At 36.7% G+C, this 23,365-nt stretch overlaps 1 protein-coding gene across 2 annotated transcripts in view; it reads left to right on the forward strand.

Moving 5' to 3' along the window:
• Positions 1-23,365, forward strand: part of LOC100891932 (endosome-associated-trafficking regulator 1) — a 51,613-nt gene that overhangs the window by 23,370 nt on the left and 4,878 nt on the right. For both annotated transcript variants that reach the window (XM_030975173.1, XM_030975172.1), the window contains exons 4-5: positions 5,286-5,348; positions 17,199-17,332. In XM_030975173.1, coding sequence (XP_030831033.1) covers positions 5,286-5,348; positions 17,199-17,332 — 197 coding nt within the window. The remainder of the gene's footprint in view (positions 1-5,285; positions 5,349-17,198; positions 17,333-23,365) is intronic.

Consider the following 23,365-nt stretch of genomic DNA (forward strand, 5'->3'; position numbering starts at 1 on the left):
AGAGAGAGGGTGAATGTAAAGGGAGGGAGGGAGGGAGGGATCAAGAAAGTCTAAGAGAAGCGAAAAAATGCCAAGACATTGGAGACTATGGTTCAACATGTGGAGGCCAACCTCAAAAGAACTACGGTCAGTATGAAAAAGAGAGAAATGGAGGGAGGGAGGGAGGGAGGGAGGGATTGAGGGAGAGTGGGTGGGTGGGTGGGTGGTTGTGAGGGAGGGATCAAGAAACTAAAGCTACGAGAAGCAGAAGATGCCAAGACACTGGAGACTATGGTTCAACATGTGGAGGCAAACCTCAAAAGAACTACGGTCAGTATGAACAAGAGAGAAATGGAGAGGGAGAGGGGGTGATTGTAAAGGGAGGGAGGGATTGAGGGAGAGTGGGTGGGTGGGTGGGTGGTTGGTTGGTTGTGAGGGAGGGAGGGAGGGAGTGAGTGAGGGAGGGATCAAGAAACTAAAGTTGAGGGAAGCGGAAGATGCCAAGACACTGGAGACTATGGTTCAACATGTGGAGGCCAACCTCAAAAGAATTACGGTCAGTATGAAAAAGAGAGAAATGAAGAGAGAGAGAGAGAGGGGGTGATTGTAAAGGAAGGGAGGGAGGGAGATAGGGAGGGAGGGAGGGAGGGAGAGAGGGAGGGAGGGAGGGAGGGAGGGAGGGAGGGAGAGGAGGAGGAGGAGGAGGGAGGGAGGGAGGGAGGGAGGGAGGGAGGGAGGGAGATAAAAAAAATAAGCTGAGACAAGCAGGAGATGCTAAGACACTGGAGACGATGATGCAACATGTGGAAGCCAATTAACCTCAAAACTATGGTCAGTATACAAGAGAGGGAATGAGAGGAAGGGAGAGGAGAACAAAGTAAAGTAGAGAGTGAGCAGGGAAAAACAGAGAAAGAGAGAGAAGAAAAAAAGATGACTGATAGAATAGAAGAGGTGGTATAAGGGAAGAAGAAATACAGGCATCACAAAGCAGAAGCCAAGTAGCAGAAATGCTGCGGCTTTTCATACCAAATCAAAATTTGTTTCTGGATACATTCTTTTCTGGCAAGATTCAAATGCTGCTTTCCACTTTCAATGGATTGCAAAACTGTGTTCATATAATATACATTTTTTTGTGTTATACAACTTAATAATCCTGTATCCATTACCAGTGATACCTTGCATGCCAAAATGCTGGACAGCATCCAAAAATGTAAATGATTTTGTACGTAAACCACCTAAATTAAGCCAAGTGATTCACGCAATTAAAACCACCTACTGGTTTTAGTAAAGAGAAACAAATGGGGCTAATTAAGTACTTAATGCCAAAAGCATGTGATTATTCCAGTCACATGGCTTTATCCACTGTTAAAGGGGGACTAGATACGAGCAAGGGCAGAGGGGTATATAATTAGAGCAATGCGCAACTATATATTTATCCCAATAGAATTATATTTTAGTAATTCAAGGCTTATATTGATGAGGTCGACCAAGTTAAACCTTGTTCAGGGTAGATTTTAATTAGTCAGCCGATTTATAAAGTACCTCCTGTAACAAAACGTATTTGAAAATAATGATGATGGCTTCTCATCTAGAGCACATGACCTTTACATTGTGAGGCTCCTAGGGCTTTAACATTGTTAACCAGGTCATAGCTGGCGACCGAAAAATGTAGTGCTCTGCCATATGGGATACCCATTTACACCTGGGTGGAGGGTGGGAAAATATGGATTAATGTCTTGCAAAAAGATGTTAGTGCCAGGGTTGGAAACGAACCCTCAATCCTTAGATTGAGGGTCAAGAGAATGAACCACTATACCACGACACCTCCATGAATAAAATGTATCCAAGCATGAATGAAATCAAGAAATTGATTTCATTTTCATTCATTCATTCAATTCATTGATTTCACATTAAAAAGCCAAAAGCTTGCAATAAAACACAACAATATCCCTTACAATCAGCAAATCCAGAATACAAATAGAGCACATTTTGACATTATTTATTGATCATTCGATGTAGAAAGACCTTAATTTGTACGCAATGCGTTGGATGACACTTGCTGCTCCATAGATCATTGGCCTCAATCTACTTAGTTAAACCTGGACTAAAGATAATACACTTTTATCAATATCAATTATCAGCATTTGAATTCTGGAGTGTAGATTATATGTTCATACTAGCTTTTGAAGGGGAAAATGAGGATTTAATGGAATATTGGATAACTGTATAATTGGAGTAAGCTTCCTTTTAGGGACTATCCTGTGATTTTAATAAGCTTTTATGTGCATCCGACAAAACCTTGGTAAACCCTCTACTATCAAACTAGTGTTTAGTAACTGTGCCACCAAATTTTGTTAGTAATGCTATTATAATTACTTGATAATAGTGTGAATCCTAAGTTGATCTGAACGAATGAACATATATGCTCTTTAATGTTCATGGGAGTATGCATTTACAACGAAAGGCTCCCATTATTATCAAGTAGCTTAAAACAGAAATACACCATAATTAATCAATATAATTGATAGATCACAACTGTAGAATTAAGGTATCAGGATATTAAACTCTTGTAAATTGATAGTTATTTATTTATTTATTAATTAATCTCAAAAAGTGGGGCAAAATATGCTGGTATTCTGTAGGTTATTCCAATTTGGGTATCATTATAATCCATTGGGTTCTGTGTAGGTGTGGCTATGTGATCAATGTATGGCTTATATCATTATATATATTATTAGGATATGTTTCAGGGTATACAGTTAGAATTAGACAAATAGGACAGCAATTAATAGTATTTCGGGTATCACTGATATGTAGAAAGAAGTATGATTAGGATAGGTGTATAAGTACTCTGATATGAATTTTTATCAGCGCAAATTAAATTAGATTCCAATTAATTTTAAAAAAAGTATTTCTAAGCCTGTGTTCATAAGAATGCACAGATGACAAAATTAAACAAAGTCCAAAATACTTCATCCTGATTGGTTGAAAATCAAGTTTCTTGACTTTTTGTAAAGTTCCATTTGTTATTTGAATGGCAAGATAAATATACACAATATTTGACATGGCTCTCATGTTGTATTAAATTCAAATTTCTGGAACATAAAGTTCTGGAAAATGACATGGGCTACAAATGTTTGAAAACAGAGGTATAATGTGTTTGGAGACAGAAGGGTGTCATTAACTTGTCTAATTTTACTCGAAGTTAACACACTTTTGGCTCCAAACAGACAATATATTATTTCATTTGTGGGGATAAATGATAAATGATAATCATATTTCAATATCATTTGTAGGTTGTTTAATTTCATCAATTAGGCACAATTACAAATAGAAGAGAAATCTATTACCAGTATGTCTTTCCTGGAAAAGCAGCACATTTATTTTCAGTTTAAACTTGTACTCTCAACAGGCATGTCATTGGTATGGAGCCAGATAACCTTCTAAACTACGAAATAAAAAGGAACTGTTATGAAATAAATCTGGATTAACCTCATTTGGTAATGTATTATTTTGGGATGGAAAGAAACGATCATTTGCCAACTTCACAGTACTGCATTGAACAATCACACATAAGCAGAAATTATGTGACATTGGACTACCTTAAAAGAAATGATCTTGAATGAATTACTTTGCACCTCAAGAATTATATGACTGAGACATTGAGCCAAGTTTCTATAAAGCACTAGGTCATTATTTGAGGCTCACTGTCAAACTTGGCTGTGATTGTGTCCATGCATGTGTATGGAGAAGAGTTTCCTCCTTGTGCACAAAGCATTAGTCATACGGTGGGCACAGGAAATAGTGCTCAATTGTTGATAATTGTTTGTTGGATGTTCTGAAGTATATTAGATTTAAAAAAATCAAAAAGGAAAACTACGTTATTAAAGAACTTGTATGATCTTTAGGGTATCTCCCATGTATATGTAGACTATACAGAGGGAGATGGTATATTATTGTATTCATATCATCTGCTAGGAAATAGAGGGACGCTAGCACAAATCATGAAACGTTATTCCAGACCTTTGTATCTCTCGATCAACAGAAGTTAGCTTTCTAGTTTTGCTTTTTGATTTGTGTCATCTCTACCACCCTATTCACACCAACGAGACCGATGCCAGACCAACAGCACCCAAACAAGACTTTATGCCATGAGGAATAGCCAAGTATTTGTCAGTCTGGAGTCATTAAAGAGGTCTGAGTGAGGTATAACATCACTTCTGCATGGGTTCAACTATGTCATAGAACCATGTTAAAGGCCTATGCAGCAGGAATTACACAAAATCAAATACATGTACATTAACCCTACTGTGGTAATCACCTAGTTCAAACAATCTTTAAACTACCTGTTTATGTAGCATACAGTTGGTATATAACTTTGTGTAGTGTAGAATGCAGGATGACTTTCAGATTGTGGCCAGACTGACCCATTGCCATTGCAGAGATCCTACACACAGAGAGCCCTGTTTGGTCAGGCCATTGCAGAATGAGGGTTTATCGGGACATGAGTCACGTAATTGTTTTTGATCAAAGCAGCGTGTGTGTGTCACGAGTGGAGTAAGGAACTTGTGATCGGCACCAAGGGGCTAGCGCAAGTCACAGTCTTATCCTGTTTTGATTTGCGGGAACCGATTCATGATCCTTCATTTTAGCAGGTTTATGTATGGAGACTAGATCTTCTAGACTGGCACAGGTTCCAATAGGGTCAGATATAGTATGGGTGATAGTGTGATAGTTTCTTGAAGCAATTGTTCTCAGCTTGAATTCGAGGACAAGATATCTAGGACTAACCAATTCATGATCATTCAAAACAGGTTTATGGAGACTAGATCTTCTAGACTGGTGCAGGTACCAAAAGGGTTAGATACAATGAGGGTTAAAGTGTGATGTCTACGTTTCTTGAAGCTACTGTTCCCAGCTTTACAGAGGCCAAGATATCTAGGACTAACCGATTAATGATCATTCAAAACAGGTTTATGGAGACTAGATCTTCTAGACTGGTGCAGGTACCAAAAGGGTTGGATACAATGAGGGTTAAAGTGTGATGTCTACGTTTCTTGAAGCTACTGTTCTCAGCTTTACAGAGGCCTAGATATCTAGGACTAACCGATTTAAGATCTATTGTTCTCAAGCTTTTTAGACGAGAAGATATCTAGGACTAACTGATTCATGATCCTTCAAAACAGCTTTATGTATGGAGACCATAAACAATATATACTAACATCTTTGTAATGTATGCCTAATGATAGTCATTAATTTTGTGTCTTTCTTTCTCTTTGTATATTTTCCTTTCTCACTGAATGCAGGAAAGAGCTGTAACGGCAGAGAACACGATCACCAAACTGAAAGCTGAGATCAAACAACTAAAGGTGAGACTTTTTTTTTCTTTTGTTAATAATCAAAAGATGTTGCTATCCAAACCATTGGAGGTATCAGGAATGGTATGAATACATTGTACATTAAAAGAAACAATTAGCAATAATTGTACACCCTTAAAGATATAACTGGTAATCTTTAAATACAACTGCATGGTACATTTATGTTAAAGAAAAGACTTTAAAAACAAATAGAATATGTTACTAGAATAATAGACAGGCAGAGAAATTTGTTCCATTGGCCAACGTGATTCCCATGTATTTGTGTACTTCTAAAGAGTTATTCAGAAGGGTTGTCCATCTACTCATGGCACTTCATAACTTGTCATGTGAAAAGTTCAGTGAACTGTTAATTAGATTAATAAACATCCAGATGTCACCCTGCATTGGTTTAACATAGACCTGGTACCCGGTGACAGCTATTTATAGCAGCAGCGGTTCATCATTCTATCTTGACATGTTTTTATATGACAACTAATCAGGGCAGCTATATAATATTTATATCCATAAATTTACACAAACCTAGGGAGGCTTCTTTACCTTTCATCTTGTCATCTTGTCATAACTGATTGACAGAGTTTTTTAGTTCCACTTCTGAACTGCAATACTCTTTAATTTATGAAAACTTAAGGATGAGTTTTTACCTTTCATCTTGTCAACATGCCATGACTGATTGACAGTCTTATAGATTGCAGCTTTATATTTTCAATATTTATTTTTTACATCCTTAGGGAAACTTTTTTAAACCTGTCAGCTTCTCAATTTGACACTGCTTATTGAAAGCCTTCAGAGCAGGTACTCATTATTAATATAATAATAATAATAATAATAGTGGGTTCTTGTATAGCGCTCATGTCAGTCAGATTTGACCCTCCTGGCGCTCCCAATTATTACCCTGGCTTACATATACATCAATTTATAAAAATCTAAGGGGTTCTTTTACCTTTTACCTTTCACTTTGTCAACTTGACATGACTTGATTGACAGTCTTTTGGAGAATCTATTATTATCCTTTCAGAATCGATCATTCTTGATTTGTTACTTAAAAGGTAGCGAGGCTTTTTAAACCTTTTTATGATTCTTTATCCTTTCGAATAACCTTCAGAAAAACAATCTTTATTAGAAGCTCATTATCTATTAAGAAAAAAGGAACAACCTTCAAAGTGATATCAACTGATAGATGTCGCTTCCCCACTCGAGATGTCTGAAGATACAGCATTATCATTCAATGATTTATGCAGGGTTTGTAGCTATCAGGTGCCTGGTACACATGAATATATGGACCAAAAAAAAAAAAAAAAAAATCAAAATAGGGTTCTCCTAAACAGACTTTGAAAAGTTAAATTTAAGAGAATAAGAAAGTTAAGGCCCTGATGTATTCTTGTTTAAACAATAAATTGCACAAATCTATTTTGTATAAAGAAATGTAACATTTCTCTAAACATTGATGAAACTTTGACTTTACTTACACACGGATATCTCTCCTCTACCTCTCTCTCTCACACACACTCACACACACACACTCACTCACACTTTATTTCTATCTCTATCTCTATCTCTCTTTTCTATATTCTTTTCATCTATCGACATATCTACATTATCTCCTCTCTGTATTTCTTCACATCCTCACTCAGTCCCCCTCCTCTCTCTCTCTACCTCTCTCTCTCTCTCTCTCTCTCGCTTTATATCTTGTATATTCCATTTCTCTTCACAGTAACATGACTATCCATTGGTTTACTGCAGGCTTTTTATTTTGTTGGTGCTGTGAAAGTGACTCAGAGTTTGTCTGTACAGGGGCCACAAAACTTCCTGTTCCTTGACAAGAGTCTTAATCTTTTCTAAGAAGCTATGAGTAAAATGTAACATTCTTTCCGCCCCTTGCCAAAGCAGGAAAAAACAAAGAAGTGATGAACAGTCATAAAGTTGTCAGAGAGGTTTTTTGTTATTTTTTAATTTAGATACTTTTTGGAATTATGTGGGTAAAAGCATAATATTGGTCAAGGTTGTGATATAGTTTCAAATTTGTTTTTCCTGTTGCGGTGATAATTGAATCAGACTTTTGTGATTGCAAGTGCTTTGAGAACAATCTCAAAAGTTGGAGAATACTGTCCAGTAATGATGATGCTCTTGGAAGAATCATTTTTGTTTTCTTTCTAAGAAATGCATACATTCATAATCAAAGGGGGGAGTAATATTCAAGCACTTGTGCTTTGGTTTTATTTTTTATATTTATTTGGGGATGATGAATAGAAACAGGCAACTCATATTATAAGGTGTTTGATATGTTAAAATTTAAAAAAAAATGAAATATTGTGCTGTTTGCAAGAAGGCTGTAAGTACTATAATCATCATTGGCAGTAAGGGCCTTCTTGCAGGCAGATGACAAAGGAGAAGCCTAAAACAGTTCTGACTAGGGCCCTTCTTGAAGTGATTTATCAAAGTTACTGAAGTTATTGCATTTGATTGGCTGTGGACAAATTTGTTATAGTAATGTGGCAGTAATTGTTCAAAACAAGCTTTATGAAACTGCACCCTACAGATGGGCATCCTTTTTACTGTGTAGAGTACCCCCCCCCCCCCCCCCCCCCAAAAAAAAAAATCAATAATCAAACAAATAACCAAAAATCTCCTAGATTACATCATACATCATATGTGTCATATTAGATAGATGAAGGGCAAAATCAAAATGAATCACGCACTGACTGCCTGCATCTCAAATTTGGTTTCCATAGTAACCAGAGACAAACTTTCAAAAAGGTCAGTGGGGAATCGCCTTCTGCAGGAAAGAGGTTTCGGAAACATGAGGGGTTAAAACAAAAATGGTACAGCTAAAACAGGAAAGAGAGGAAAACATATTGGTGGTTTTTTTTAAGGTGGAGATATAACAAAAATTACTTAACAGAGGAGAAAATGGAGAGGGTTTTTAAGGATACTTATGAAACAATTTGATACAAGGAGGGATAAACACCCATGATTATGATCAAGATAGAGAAGGCCAATTTTGAAATATTACAGGGATTTTTGTTTAGACGATAAAGCCATAAAGATTGATTCATTGATCTGAGATTTAAGAATGTAACTGCTACAGATAGTCATGTTGATTTGTCTTAGAATGTGTTAAATATACACTGGAAAAATATAAAATTGTATCATCCCTTTTACGCTCATTCTAATCGTGCTTCTGACCATTTACTGCCTCATTCATCAAAGACTAATATCTCATACACTGATCATTTCTTGGTCTTTTGGGGGTGGGCTTTCAAGTCAGCAAAATTTTCTGTTAAGATTATTTCTGCAGTGCCAAATTTGTCAAACTTTTTTCAATTTCACTACTCCCCTAAAAGCTAATGGCTTTCAGCTAGCGATAATATCAAGATAAAATGACATCATGTGACAGTACTTTCACTGATACCATTTTGATGTTCATTTAGCAAAAAGGAAACATGTAATAATTAGATTAAACATGTGTACAGATTAATTTGCATGCTCGGTACATGAAACTTGCATTATTTGAGTATCCTCTCTTTTTTGTTGCTAAAAAGTTAAATTGAAAGTTCATCAAAAGGGCATCAGCTTTGGCCTTTTCTGAAAAGATGATTCACTCTCTAAATCAGATCTCTGTTTTGTAGCTTGTTGCCAATTTTCGTCTTTCCTATCATAAAGGTGGGTTTATCTTCCCCGCAAAAAGACAGATATAAATAAATTTGTGTAGAAAAGGGCAAAGGTTTTCTAATAATCAGCTCTCTTGTGACTCAGAAATATATTTCTACCAAATTTGACTTTTAGAGATATTTACATCTTCTAAAATTTTGTTTTGGTTACCGTGGCAATATCAGTCTATATTGAGATCTTGTGGTGAAAGGTTTGATAGGTAGATGGGAATTATGAAAGTTGTTTTAAAGGTGATTGAAAGGTTATTTGATCAAACTAGATCTTTAGGGAATTGAGCCAAATTTGAATTCAACTTTGAATGCCAGAGATAATATAAAATCATAAATATAGGTTTGATCAGATTTTTAATGCAATTATATCTTGATTCAAATATTGTTCTTGATATAGCTAGCTTATAAATATACATCCCTGAGGTAAACAAGTGCAATCTCATGTCTGTGAACAAAAGTGAAAGAATATTATAGTATGAAGATGGAAAACATTAAAGAGTAGGTGAATGGCACAATTGTTTATATCGTTTAAAGATCGATAGAAATAATAGTTGCCTATACATCTGTGATCCCTTCTGCATTAATAATGCCAACACCTATTGATTACAACAACATGAAAAGACCCCAATTTATCCTGTATACAAACCATGCTGTGCTTGTTTACTCCTGCTGTCATACATACATGTATTAGGCCTTTCCAGATTATAAATACGGAAGACGTCAAGAATTAATTAGCCAAATGGAATTGTACAATTGTTTGTTTCCGTAGGATGTATTATGGGTGGAAATCCTTCAGTTTAGATTAATGAAGATGGTGTGACTCAAAGATATGAAATCAAGCATTTCTTTGACTGCCTTAGCAACATGTAGGAGCGGTTTTTTGATTGTATACAAATATGCTATTTTAGTCTCGAAATAAAAAACAAGCCCAAATGGAATCATAAGAGTTTTGTTTCCGAAGGATGCACTTGGAATGCCGATCTCTCATTAGGAACCACGCAGATTCATTTATATCTGTAATTGTTTTGACAACGTGCGGGAGTGGTTTTCTTATGCATTGCTTCGATATTAAGAAAAAGGATGAGATAATTTGTGGAAAAAATCATTTGCAGAAGAAGAAGGATTTGACATTTTCAGGTTAATTACAGTTGCATTAGGAGGATGTTTAGTTAACATTTAGATCTACCAGATATATGATTACCCACATAGCAAAACAAGTTTGGCACTCATAGTATCAAATTAGCATTTTGATTTGACAGGACCTTTTTGTATTTCTTAAGATATTTTACTTTCCATTCATTGACATCTGTATTCAGATTTTGCTAAAAATATACCTAAATGTTACATTTACAAATCAAAATTTCCCTCTGCAATCATAATCTTGACATCTTAGATTTTCAGGTAATTTATTATTGGATATACACAATCTTTCCTTTTCTATTTAAAGTGATTATATAATGAGCTTTTAAAAGCTATTAATAACATCATAAATAATGCATGCAATCAAAGTTTCAAACATTCACTGTTATAGAGATCGATAGTTAGCCCTTATTCTCTGTTGAGAGCCAAAAATGTATCAACTTTATATACTTTAATAATAATGATAATTATAATGATACTAATAATATATGAGATTTGTAAGGCGCCAAATCCATTCCTAATCAAATGCTCAAGACGCACTTGTGAAAAGAAAAAAAACAAAACAAAAAACAACAACAACAACAACAAAAGAGATCATGTACTGGTATCAGTATTATAAACATAAAATATTTAATGCCCTTCTGGCTCTCAACAATCTATATCAACATTGGTGGGTTATTAATACCTTCTGAAACTACTATAGCCTGGATCTGGATGCCGCAAATTATACCCTATGAAGGTGGATTATGCCCAAATATTTACATTTAAGGTACTATTAAAGGAATCTTGTTGAAATACAGCTGGGGTGTTAATTGAGATGCAAAGGAAATGAGGTTAAATTTAACCCCCATCGTGGAGTGGACCTGCAGGCAGGGTTTGATTAAGACAGGGTGTTGAGAGTACCACACCACCTTGAGAAATTTGTTCCTTCAGAGACGTAGTGTAGTATTTAGTAATTAGTGGATGTAAAATGAAAGGTTAGGTTTAACTTTAAAAAGAATATGATTTTTTTTATGATGTTATGACATATTCAGATTGTTCATATAAAGTATAATGTGTCAAATACTATTAGGCCTTAAATCATTTTTCCTTTTCTTCTTTATTTCTTGGTAGGACAGATATGTATGAGATTCACCAGAATTTCTTTCAAAATTATTCACGCCATAATGTTGAATTTCTGTCTTAGCCATCAATTTATTTTTGCCTTTTAAAGAGCAAGGAGGATATACTTAAGCTTTTGATAACTGATTTGCAGTGCTCTGTTTCCTTTGACAGTAGAGAAATGAAGTTTAGAGGTAATAACGGGCAGCGTCTTAGCAGGATGATGACATTTTGGGAGTTGAACTTTGACGATATTCCATACTTGAATACCTTGATGTCCTACAGTGATCCAAAGTAGATCACTGCCATCACTGCATCAATACACATGCAAAGAGTACAAATTTCTCTCTTGTAATTGGGTTATCACCAATAGAATTGGCACCTGCCTGGGCCCTATATATAGCTGCAAAGGTGTTATTTTGGGGACAAAAAATTGCAAGCTGTACCGGCAATTATCAATGTGAAACGTATATTTGTCGAAGGGAAACCGATGATCTGAGACAATTAGCAAGGCAAGAGGTGACGTCAAGAGCAGTTGTCAGCTTAGATTTTTTTGCGAAGATTGCGGCAGGTGACACAAGACCGCTACGGTGCCAGGGATTTGTTCCTTTCGTGATCGTGGAGTGAGGCCTTTGAACTTTTATCAATTGGAAAGAGGGAGGATGTTTTTAGGGGTAGCTTGTTGCCTGGTGGATTGCATAGGTTACGTATCTATTTCTTGCATTGGGTGCTTCCATCTCGGTTGTTGTTTGGGTCCCGGAGGTAGTGGTTGAAATGGAGAACATCCCAAGGGGGGCGCGGTGGTTTACGGCAGGTGCTTACTCATTCCAGATAACAACGTAGTGGAAAGTTTGGTGACCCTGTTTGGGCAGAAAGTTGGCATTCTATATTTGGGAATTACCTCATGGAATTTACCAGTAAAATATCTCAATTTCAACTTCTCTTCTTAACAATTCTACTGTTTAAATAGAGTGAGCCGCAGAGAAGATATTTTTAGCTCCATCCAAACAAATGGCAAGAAAGGACACTAATAACAATCAAGGATTCTTCTTGCTAAAAACATAGCCATCAAGATCAAAGATTACTCGACCTTCGCCAAACAATGCAGCGCCCTTTTACTGGAGCCATCCATGGCTCATCTACTTTTAGAAATCTGGCATTACAAGCTGATAATTGATGATCATTAGCCAGAAGAGATAGATACACGCAGAAGGGTTATTTTGGGGTATTTTTAGGTGGGCTGCTGACACCAAGGAAACTTCCCATCACACCCAATCAACCCTGCATTGCTCTTGAAATTTGGACAGTCATGTTTTAGTTTGGCTTGCGTCGTCGGGCGATTAGTGGAAGAGAATGTTGCTTCGATGGCATGCGATGCGGTAGTACACCTTTGTCACCTGTTATGGGTGAGGGGGTGATCAGAGGGGCGTCGATTGTTCTACAAAAGATATTGTCACGACAGGAGTTGAGGAAGAATGAAGACCGTAGCTGGCTTTGACCTAATTCATGAAAATCCCTTAAGATGATATCCTATAAATATACCTTTGTTATATCTGGGACTGTGTTAGAACCAGGTAGAAAGTGTCATTTTCAGGCACCTGTTTGGCAAATTGGGTTCTTTTGTCAAGATTCATTCAGTCGATCGTTGTCTGTTCAGCAAAAGCTGGCTGAGCAATCTAAAATTGATATGACATGAATTAAAAGAACATTGAACTTCTCTCTGCTCTCAAAATCCATTGCCCTTCCCAAACTCTGTTTTTTGGGATATCAGACAATAAATTGTTTCCAGTAGTTTTGGTGATAAGAGGGAAGATCTACATGTATATTAATATTTTTATGCCTCCGCCACCGAAGGTGGTGCCGGAGGCATCATGTTTTCGGGTTGTCCGTCCGTACGTCCGTACGTCCGTACGTCCGTCTGTACGTCCGTACGTCCGTCTGTACGTCCGTACGTCCGTCCCGTTTGACCGTTATCACAATATCTCAAGAACCATTTAAGATTTAAACTTAAGACTCGGGAATAGTATTTATCACCATAGGAAGACGATCTGATTAGATTTTGGAGTATGTAGGTCAAAGGTCACAGGTCACAGAAGTCAACTTATGAAATTCCTTGTATTGAGTTTGTTAGCGCGATATCAGAAGAACCATTTGAGATTTAAACTTCAAACTTAAGGATAGTATGTATCACCATAGGAAGACGATCTGATTAGATTTTGGAGCACGTATGTCAAAGGTCAAGGGTCACAGAGGTCAACTTATGAAATTCCATACATTGAGATTGTTATCATGATATCTCAAGAACCACTGGAGATTTAAACTTCAAACTTAGTGATAGTGTGTATCACTATAGGAAAACAATCTGATTACATTTTGGAGCATGTAGGTCAAAGGTCAAGGGTCATAGAGGTCAACTTATGAAATTCCATACATTGAGATTGTTATCATGATATCTCAAGAACCACTGGAGATGTAAAAACTTCAAACTTAAGGATAGTATGTATCACCATAGGAAGACGATCTGATTAGATTTTGGAGCACGTAGGTCAAAGGTCAAGGGTCACAGAGGTCAACTTATGAAATTCCATACATTGAGATTGTTATCATAATATCTCAAGAACCACTGGAGATTTAAACTTCAAACTTAATGATAGTGTGTATCACCATAGGAAGACAATCTGATTAGATTTTGGAGCACGTAGGTCAAAGGTCAAGGGTCACAGAGGTCAACTTATGAAATTCCATACATTGAGATTGTTATCATGATATCTCAAGAACCACTGGAGATTTAAACTCCAAACTTGTTTAAATTGCTCTATGGCGGAGGCATCATTTTCGACTGCGCGCAGTCAAAATTCCATCTAGTTTTGGTTTAATTTTGCAGAGATAGGTTAGTCCTTTGTTTTTCTTCAATCATAAACAGGTCAGCGATTGAATTAATTGTAAAATCGATTGTTGATATACATCAGCTTGAAAAGATTGTGCTTTAGTGGCCTGTTGCAATTAATAATAATTAAGTTACATTTCCATACAGCACATTGGAAATTGCATAGAAAATTCACCTGTCTTACATGGGATGTTCTCAAAGTTCATACATGTACAACAGTGTTGTCGTTCCATGGGCCCTTGTCCTGCCTCTAAGAATGGTATTCTACTTAGCCTATGTCTTTCAAGTATTACATAATTATTATACATTCTAATGGAAAGAAAGTAAATTACAGGGAATTGTTAATGTTTTCACATCTCAGTTAGATTGCCCATTTTAACTATACATGCCATTCATGCATATTGTACATGGTGTCTGTTACCGTCATAAATCTTTTGTCTTGCATCATTGAGTCAACATGCCTGGACCCTGGGTATATAGGATGGTTAGTCAATAGACATGTGATTGTTCTCAAGCGGCCGGCCGGGGTCAGTCACTTCTAAACTTATCCTTCTCTCACATGACCTGTGGTGAATAGAATCCAGTGGGGACGTAGCATGACACAATCAGGAGGCAAGATGGCTCAGTGGTAGAGCAGTGGTCTCCTAACCGAGAGGTCCTGGGTTCGAAACCAAGTCAATGCAGCTTTAGTGCCCTTTGATAAGGCAATAATCCTCAGTAACAAATCTCACGGAGAGCGCTCAAAGCCATTGGTCCTCTGGATGCTTACTTACAAGCATACATATGCTCTCTTTGCATTAGGGTAAAAACAAAGAAACAATTTTAAAGCCTGCAGCAACAAGAATAACTCTAACAATCATTAACAGCGATTTGCTTATTTGACAGGTTTTGTTTGGTATGGGGAGGTATCTGCCACCATGGATACTTTAATATTTTAAGATCAGAGCTTTGATAATAAAGTCTAGAGCAAAACCAATTAACATTAAAAAGGTTTGTCTCTGAACATTGAAGATAGAAACTTACATGATATTATTAGTAATAGCCACTTCATTCTAGATAATGAAAAGAACACCCCCCCCCCCCCAACAAAAAAACATTCCCCACCCCGAAAAACCCAACAACAAAGCACAGTCCATGCTAAAGAAATCTGTTCTTGACAATTTGTAGTTACTGCAAGACATATAATCCCTATTTTATAATGTTTTAAAAGAGGAACAACCAAAAATATAACATCAGTAATGACACCTCAGTGCATAGCAAGGGTCTTCTGTTGTAGATGTTTGGTAGTTACCACCAGATACCATGTGTGAACTTTCAAAAATCTAGAACAGTAACAACTGTTCTATTTGTAACAAGGTTTTTCTGTCATATATGGTTGATAACCTGTTAAATGACAACAAAATCTAGAACAACAACCTTAGTTCACCACAAAGACCTTCTGTTGTAGGCAGTTGGTATCTACCATCAAGTTACCCTGTAGAGAAGCTAATGTGAATCAGGTCCTAGGATGGTTTCATTAGAGGGGACTATAACGTCCGCCTTAGACATGGAAACCCTGACACAAAGACCAAGCATAGCCCTACTTTCTTCACCTTGTTTTCTGGCGACCTCCCACATACCATTTCAAATAATACGGAAAAAACAAAAAAATGGGAAATTAGAGGAACAAAAACAACAGCTCATTGCATGACAAGGATTTTCTAGAGGATAGATGATATAGCTAACAGCCCCCACTCTGTGAATCAGGACTTTGGATCCTTTTATGAATGAAGGACTAACTAACTGAACATGCTCCTTTAGACAGGGGACCCTAGTGGATCATGTCCTTAGCATCAACCAAACATTGTACATCCTATCTTCCACCCACAATCTGGAAAACCACTCATACACTATCAACATTCTTCTAGAGCTGGGGGACCACCAGGGGCCCCCTCTCCTGGATTTAGAAACATTATTGTCACATCCTGGGAGGGGGTGTCTTGTTGCTGGGGGCAACACGGACATGACTTTGTCAGGCGAGGTTGATGTAAGCGCGCTTCTCATTTCCCTCTGGTTGCCGGCTTAGTGTGTGTCATTCTCCCCACATTGGAACAGCTCCATCGGATAGTCTTCGCTCACCAGCCACCAACCCTTATCTGATAGATCAGTCTCACTCTTGTCACTGGCATCATTGTCTTGCAGTTCAAAAAGATTTCAGACAAATTACATTCTTTTGTTTTATTTTGCAGGGGAAAGTGTTATATATATTTAATAGACAAGTGTTCTGAAAATTGCAAACTTTGTAATTTGATGTTTCTAGACATTAACATTTTTATGGGTTTTTCAACTTTGATCAAGTTTCATTGGAGCAGTATACAATTACATCATGACAACATTAATTCTTATTACATTATTTCATGTAAATATTTTGTTTTCATTTATTTTTCACAACCATAACAAAAGACATCAAAATACATATAATAAAGGCCTATGAGGCAAGTAAATGCAAGAATACAAATGAAAAAAATATAAACAAAAGTCACCAAAGATTATGATGGTAATGATATATAATGCTAAATAAAACAGAGATGGACAGTGTGTAATGAAATAGGAATATGATGATACATTAAAATCCAAATAAATTTGGAGAGTATGAAAACAAATAAGACAGTGTTTGTAGGTACGCAATTCCAGTTTAGTGTCTCATGTTGATCACATCATGACCAATGTTGATGTATAATGGTTTCAACCAAATGATTAATGAAATTCCTCCTGGGGGATTAAAGGCAGGAATCCATAATTTCTTACCTCATTGTCAATGTAGGGAATATATTAAAATGAAATGGCACATTTTCCAGGATTTTTGTTGGTGATCAAAATTGGATGTCTTGAAAACTTTCTTTCTGACCTCAGACCTGTAATAATGTTCTTGAATATTCTGTACCTATAGCTCGAGATGTGATGATAAATGATAGGTTCATTCTGGCTATGGAGCTTGCTTTTCGTAAATTCAATTTAAATGACAATGCATTTGATATACCATGTTTATTATGATTTTAAAAAAAAAAATTTCAGGGTGAACTGGGCGGCGGCAGCTCAAGTAAACAGAAGACAGAAGAGAACAAGGAATTAAAGGATATCAGAGAAAAGGCCAACGCAGCTTCACTCAAACTTGCCACCGCAGCCAAAGAGGCAGAAACAAACATCAAGTAAGTAGTCATCATACTCTTTCCTTCCTTTTCCTTCTCTTTCCTTTCTTCTCCTTCTCTTCTCTCTACACAGTCATTTTTTGAGAAAATGAGTAGATTAAAAGGCACAGATAGTATTTCTATGGAGTTAACAGGCTAAACAATTAGCTGACAACACCCCTGGACGATGATGCCTGGACAATCGTCCTAGGACTATCACCTTACCGCTTCTGGAATACAACCCTGAGGATAATTACTTTCAGACAACTGCCGCATAGGATGATAACCGCCTGGACAACTACCCCTTACCCATTACCTGCTAAGTTAATTAACCTTATAATTAACCCTCCATCTTTGATGAAATGAAGCCTGTGGCAGTTGTTACCGAAGCATAGTTCTGTTAAAATGTACAGTAAAACCTGTCTTTGTGGCCACCTCTTTGTAAAGGCCACCTGTTTATAGTGGCCATGTATTTTGTCTTCCTTGAGAAAGAAGTGTATGCTTTAGAACCTGTCTAGAAAGACCAGCTTCCTACAGCAGCCACTTCGTCTGTTTCCCTTTGGCAACCTTAACAGATGGGTTCGACAGTAGCTCACGTAATTTGAACCGAACACGAATCACTACATATCTGCATGATCATTGCCTTCATGTTCGACAGCTTTGTATAAGGTTTATGATTTCAAAAGCGGCCAGCCAACGCAGACACTGTCGTCTGCCCACAAGATGATTATCACTCTCATGACTAATCGACGAGGACTATCCCCTTCCGTATCCACCAAATGTCAACGGAAAACCACACTACACTCACGAATACACAGTAGTATAAATGCCCTTATCACGCATATCATAATATCTCCTTATCATCGATGGTTATATTTCTTGGAGTGTACTCTTTGCGCATTAATCTTTTGTTCTATTTCGAAGGAAAATGATGATGTTGATGAGACACTATGATAAAGGAATATTGCCCCCAAGCTAAGGAGACATATTGGTGGAAGTACAGTCATAAAGCAGTATTTCCTGTAGATCACTGTTAGAGTTATATGAACTCTTAGCTTTATAGCTGTACATGTAGATAATGTATCAGTCTGTCTTACTACATGTATGTATGAGGATCTGCTAGCCATAGACAGATGCTTAAACTGGACTAGATCTTTTATAGCCGAATGTATGATAAGATTAGTCATTCCAATAGGTAATAATAATAATATGTTATTGTATAGCGCATAACACATTATTATATAACGTCCCTATGTGCTTCCAAAGACCTTTGGAAAATTTTACCCTTGCCTAAGCTCTGGCAGCCTATATTAGCACACAGTGCATTTCAAGGAACTCATTTACCTCACCCAGGTGGAGTGTGGCAAATGAAGATCAGCTTCTTGCCAAAGGACGTTGGTGTTGTGACAGGGATTCGAACCCTGTACCTCGTGGTTCACAATGCAGTCGTAGGACTTTTCCACTGGGCCACAACGCCTCTTGTTGAAATATTTTGAAAAATCAAAAACTGAATGCAGGTAGATAGACTGAAGATGGTGTCCTTCAGATGTCACCTAGGGCAGACTGTTGCTTGTCAGATAGCTGAGGTTCAATTAACCATAACAGTTTTATATACCCTCTCCTAGTGCCATTTGGTGTATTTAAATTTCATGTTCTCTACACATTGCTACAGCAGGGCACCACACAATTTTTTTTTTCTCGCAGGGACCCAGAAATATATTCGGGGTTTGTGTGCACAGGGTCCTTGATAATTTTTTGATATTTGTGGGATCCGGAGGAGTATTTGTGAAGCCCATGTGTCTCAGCTGGAACCCTACTAATGCCAAACTATGGTTTAAGCTACTAAAACATGATTGCACAGGTAACATGCTTTCCAAAGAGTTTGTACAATCACTGCCTTTGTTCCACTGCAATTGTAACTCCATTCCAGCTAATTTCACATCGGTGGATGACAAAGGTTGATGCAATTATGTACAGTCACTCTCCTCATCTCTCCTATTAAGGATGTTGAATGATTTGCTAAGGCTATACTGATCCAAGGTTCCTGAATCCTACTATAAATAGACCCTCATCACTGCGTTTATCCACTGACATAATGCTCTTTCTCCTTTATCTCTTCCGGGGGATTTATCCTGGAATTGTTCGCTAAATCCTGCCGTGTAATTTTGGACGGTGAACTCAGCAAAGTGAATATTTACGTTTCAAACGGAATTGTTCTGTACAACTATTTTTGCGATGTGATCAATCTTGGTGACATTCTATTTTTGGGAGAACATCTGTGTAGAATGCTCATTGCTAAACCTGATAAAAGTCTTTAATTATGTTTGGGGTTGTTTTGAAGAAGGAAACAGTAAAGGGATATTTAGATTTAGTGGTGGTTATTTTACCTGGCTGCTAAGAAAGCATAAATGCTTGTTAGTAATCAACAAGAGGACCAACGGCTTTAGGTCCTCTCCGAGGGACCAATATTGTTGCAGGTCATATATTTATATTGTTTTGATAAAAGATGAGGTTGAATTTTAATGACATAATTGCTTGGTAAAATGTATGTCAAGAAAAGAAAGAGGACATTACACAAAAAAGGTAGCTCATAAATAATGAAGTGCATAAAAAGTGTACATTACAATGGTAACCAAATATCATACGAAAATGCAATAATTAGCTCAACATACATTCATGCTTAACTCCACTTTCAATTTATGGTCAGTTGAGAATTCCATGTATGCTTTATACTTCCATAAAAACTACAATTCATTTCTCCCAAAGAATTTATCTGTCCAATCCCAAACGGCTATATCCTCCAAACTTTACGCAAAAAAAATGGACCCTGTTCTAAAGATAGATCTCTGTATCCAAGCTGTGTAAGATTGGATGTAACCTGATACCATTGGCTAGAGGGTGTTATGAAGATAAATCCAGGGTGACCCTAATTATAATCCTAAGGATGCTACTGAAATATCATAAAGAAGATAAAGAAAAGCTGATAATACCCAGAAATCGGGCAACGCAGCTGCGTGTGGTCAGAAATAGACTTTGCTCCTTCCGTAGTAGAGAAGGAAAGCAGATAACATAAATATAAAGAGAACTTGATACTGTTTACAGATAAGAATTGTTATACTCAATTTCTAATCTTATAGAAACTGTATTTCCTTTTTTTCTCTCTTTTATTACTGTATCATGCCTAACAGGAAAATTTGGGGGAAAAGTCAAAATTGTGTGAATTCTGTAATCTATCTTTGCATAATTCAATTGATTGGAACTATTTTGAATGTGTTTCCTTTTTTCCAAGATGTCAAATTTTCTGATACTACTCAAAGATTTCTATCTTTCACTCTTGAACTGTGCTAAATATTGTTTTTTTAAAGACCGTCACCACTACTGGGCAAGAAGGGATTAGACCACATAGCGAGCCATCGAGGTCACTGCGACAGGTGGCTATCTCATTAACTCAGCTCTCATTTAACATAAGAAAAAGAGGATCATGGGGGACCAACAGGCACCGATTGGGGAAGTTTTCTATATAGAGGGAGCAAGTGGCTACAAGTATGGCAGTGTGCCTTTAAATCATTTATAACTAGAAAGATGAATAGTTCTTAACTTTATTGTCTTACTTTATATTTCATCTGCTGAGAACCAAAAGAATTTAACTTCTGTGTTAATACCAACTTTCTTGCTGTAAGCAGAACTATAATTATCAACAAATATATTACTATGAATGTTTTGAAAGGCATATGAGAAAAAAAGAAGGATACGCGAAATCTGGGATTAGTACCTTCTTCCTTGTAATACAAGTTCTTAAATTATATTTATGTTCCTACGTATAAATTATATTGTTTGAACAGACGTCAATTATGTTGTCAAATTGAATAGAAGAAAATAAATGTTAATTTGTATGAATAACATTAATAGCCTGTAACATCTATTTTTAGACAATTTCATAGCAGTCAGAATTGAATGAACAGTATTAAAAAGTCTGCTAAGAGACTTGCTCACATAGGAGTAATGCCAACCCAATTATAGTTTTTATCTACACATACCCATTGACTGCTTGCATAATGTGCTAATCCATTGAGGAAATGATAAATTTGTTCCTCGAGATATGGAACGTCTGAAACCATTTAGGCTGAAATTGATCTCGGGTAGAAACTGCAGAAGGGCCGGGAAACGGTTCTGTAGTCCCATATATGGAGTTTGTGTGCTGCTTTGAGATGTATTTATGTGATTTCTTGGGTAGATCTCAGGTTTGATATCCAATACCCACTCCTAAATCCCTCCTCTCCAGCAAACTTGGCTGCACCATGCAGTGTCCTAATAAGTTTATTCTAGACAGTATTCTGTAAGAAGAAGGAACAAACTAGAAAAGAAATGAGGATAGGAAGGCATAAGTACAGTGGGTAGTTCGTGACTCTGAAAATCTTTGATTTGGCTCTCACATCCTGTTGTCCTGTAACCTTGAAGTGATATTGACCAGCAGAACTATAGATTAGATATTTATAGGATACTAACGAGGTATTGTCTGAAATGTCATATAGTAAGGATTGAGAGACAGCAGAAGTGATGCACCTGATTGCATTGAAGATCAAGAAAACAAGACAAATTTAATTTCTTGCATCTTATCCTTACTCTCTTCCTGTTTTTTCCACTCACTTATTTTTTTTTCTTCTTAGGGTGGGGGAGCAGGGGTGGAGTTTATTTCATGTTTTTCTTTTGACATGAAAAAATGAAGAATCAAAGAAAATGCTAAAAATGTCCTAACAAAGACACTTTGTTGTAATGCAATATTACCTTGTTTTGAGCGACTGTTAACCGCATAAAATTAAATTTTTGACATTGCCTTAATGGGTTTTATATGTACGGGGAGGATTTCAAAATCTCAAAGTAAATCAAAAATACCTCCATATTTTCAGTAAATTGATGTGGATTATAAATAAATTGATAGGCAAATCTATGTCTATACAGGCTGACTTACTATCTAGGTTAGATAGCCGCCCCCTCAAAGCTGAATTACACCTGTAGAAGAATTATGCCATCTGGATTATTCTGGCTTATCCACAATATCCAGGATCAACATCAACATCAACTAAGCCATAAAATTATAATTCAAATAGGGCTGTAATCATAGAATCTGTTTCCAAAGGTATTAACATCTGGAATCGCAAAACTGTAATAAATGCATAAGCCTACTTTTTCTGTAACTGTTTGTTTTTTGTACAGGAAGTTCCATAGGATATTAGCCTAATTTTGACAGATTCCCTGCATCATTTGTAAATGGATGTGTTTTAACCATGTCAGGGCCCTGTTTCGTAAAACTTGTTATCAATAACAAGTGCCGAAACTCTGTGACAAATTTGCTCTCAGCCAGTCCAATGCAATCATTTCAGGAGCTTATTAATAGTCATTGAAACTTGTTATTGGTTGGATGACCTACCAGGTACCTGTTTAGAGCACTTTGGTTGAGAGAAATAACTATAGTCAGAATGCCTTGAATGAGGACATATGCATGATCAAGGAATTGAACAATTAGCCTCTTAATTAATGATAATAATAATAAATAATTAGGAGCCCTAAAATAGCACAAAATTACAGAGTGTGAAGAGAAACATGAAATACATAGACTCATAATAACATTATGTTACTGAGGGAACAATTATAATTTAATGGATCTTAATTGGACATTAAAACCAACTACTTAGATGTGTAGACAGAGATACCAGTCTGATGCCTACAAATTCCTAAAATCAATTAATGTCATCTCCTTTAAGCAACTCTACCCATTAACTTCATTATAGTCAGGAAACAAGGTCGTAGCGTTGGCTGGAATGGAGACTATCGAGTTATAAGACACTTCCTTTTGCTTCACCCCTACATGTAACACTTGCTGGCAAACGTCAACGCTATTCTTGATGGCCTGCCAAAAGTTTGAGTAAATTTAGAATTGATTCCTTGGTTTTGGATGCTGCAATTTTAAAGCTTTGTAGATTTACGTCCTTTGCAAAGCTCTGACGTCGTTGCAGATTATAAGTTTACAATTTAATGTACCAGTATTTAGTTCTG

The sequence above is a fragment of the Strongylocentrotus purpuratus genome, unplaced genomic scaffold (genome assembly GCF_000002235.5).
Source record: "Strongylocentrotus purpuratus isolate Spur 01 unplaced genomic scaffold, Spur_5.0 spur5_scaffold_8, whole genome shotgun sequence".
Classification (NCBI taxonomy): Eukaryota; Metazoa; Echinodermata; class Echinoidea; order Camarodonta; family Strongylocentrotidae; genus Strongylocentrotus; species Strongylocentrotus purpuratus.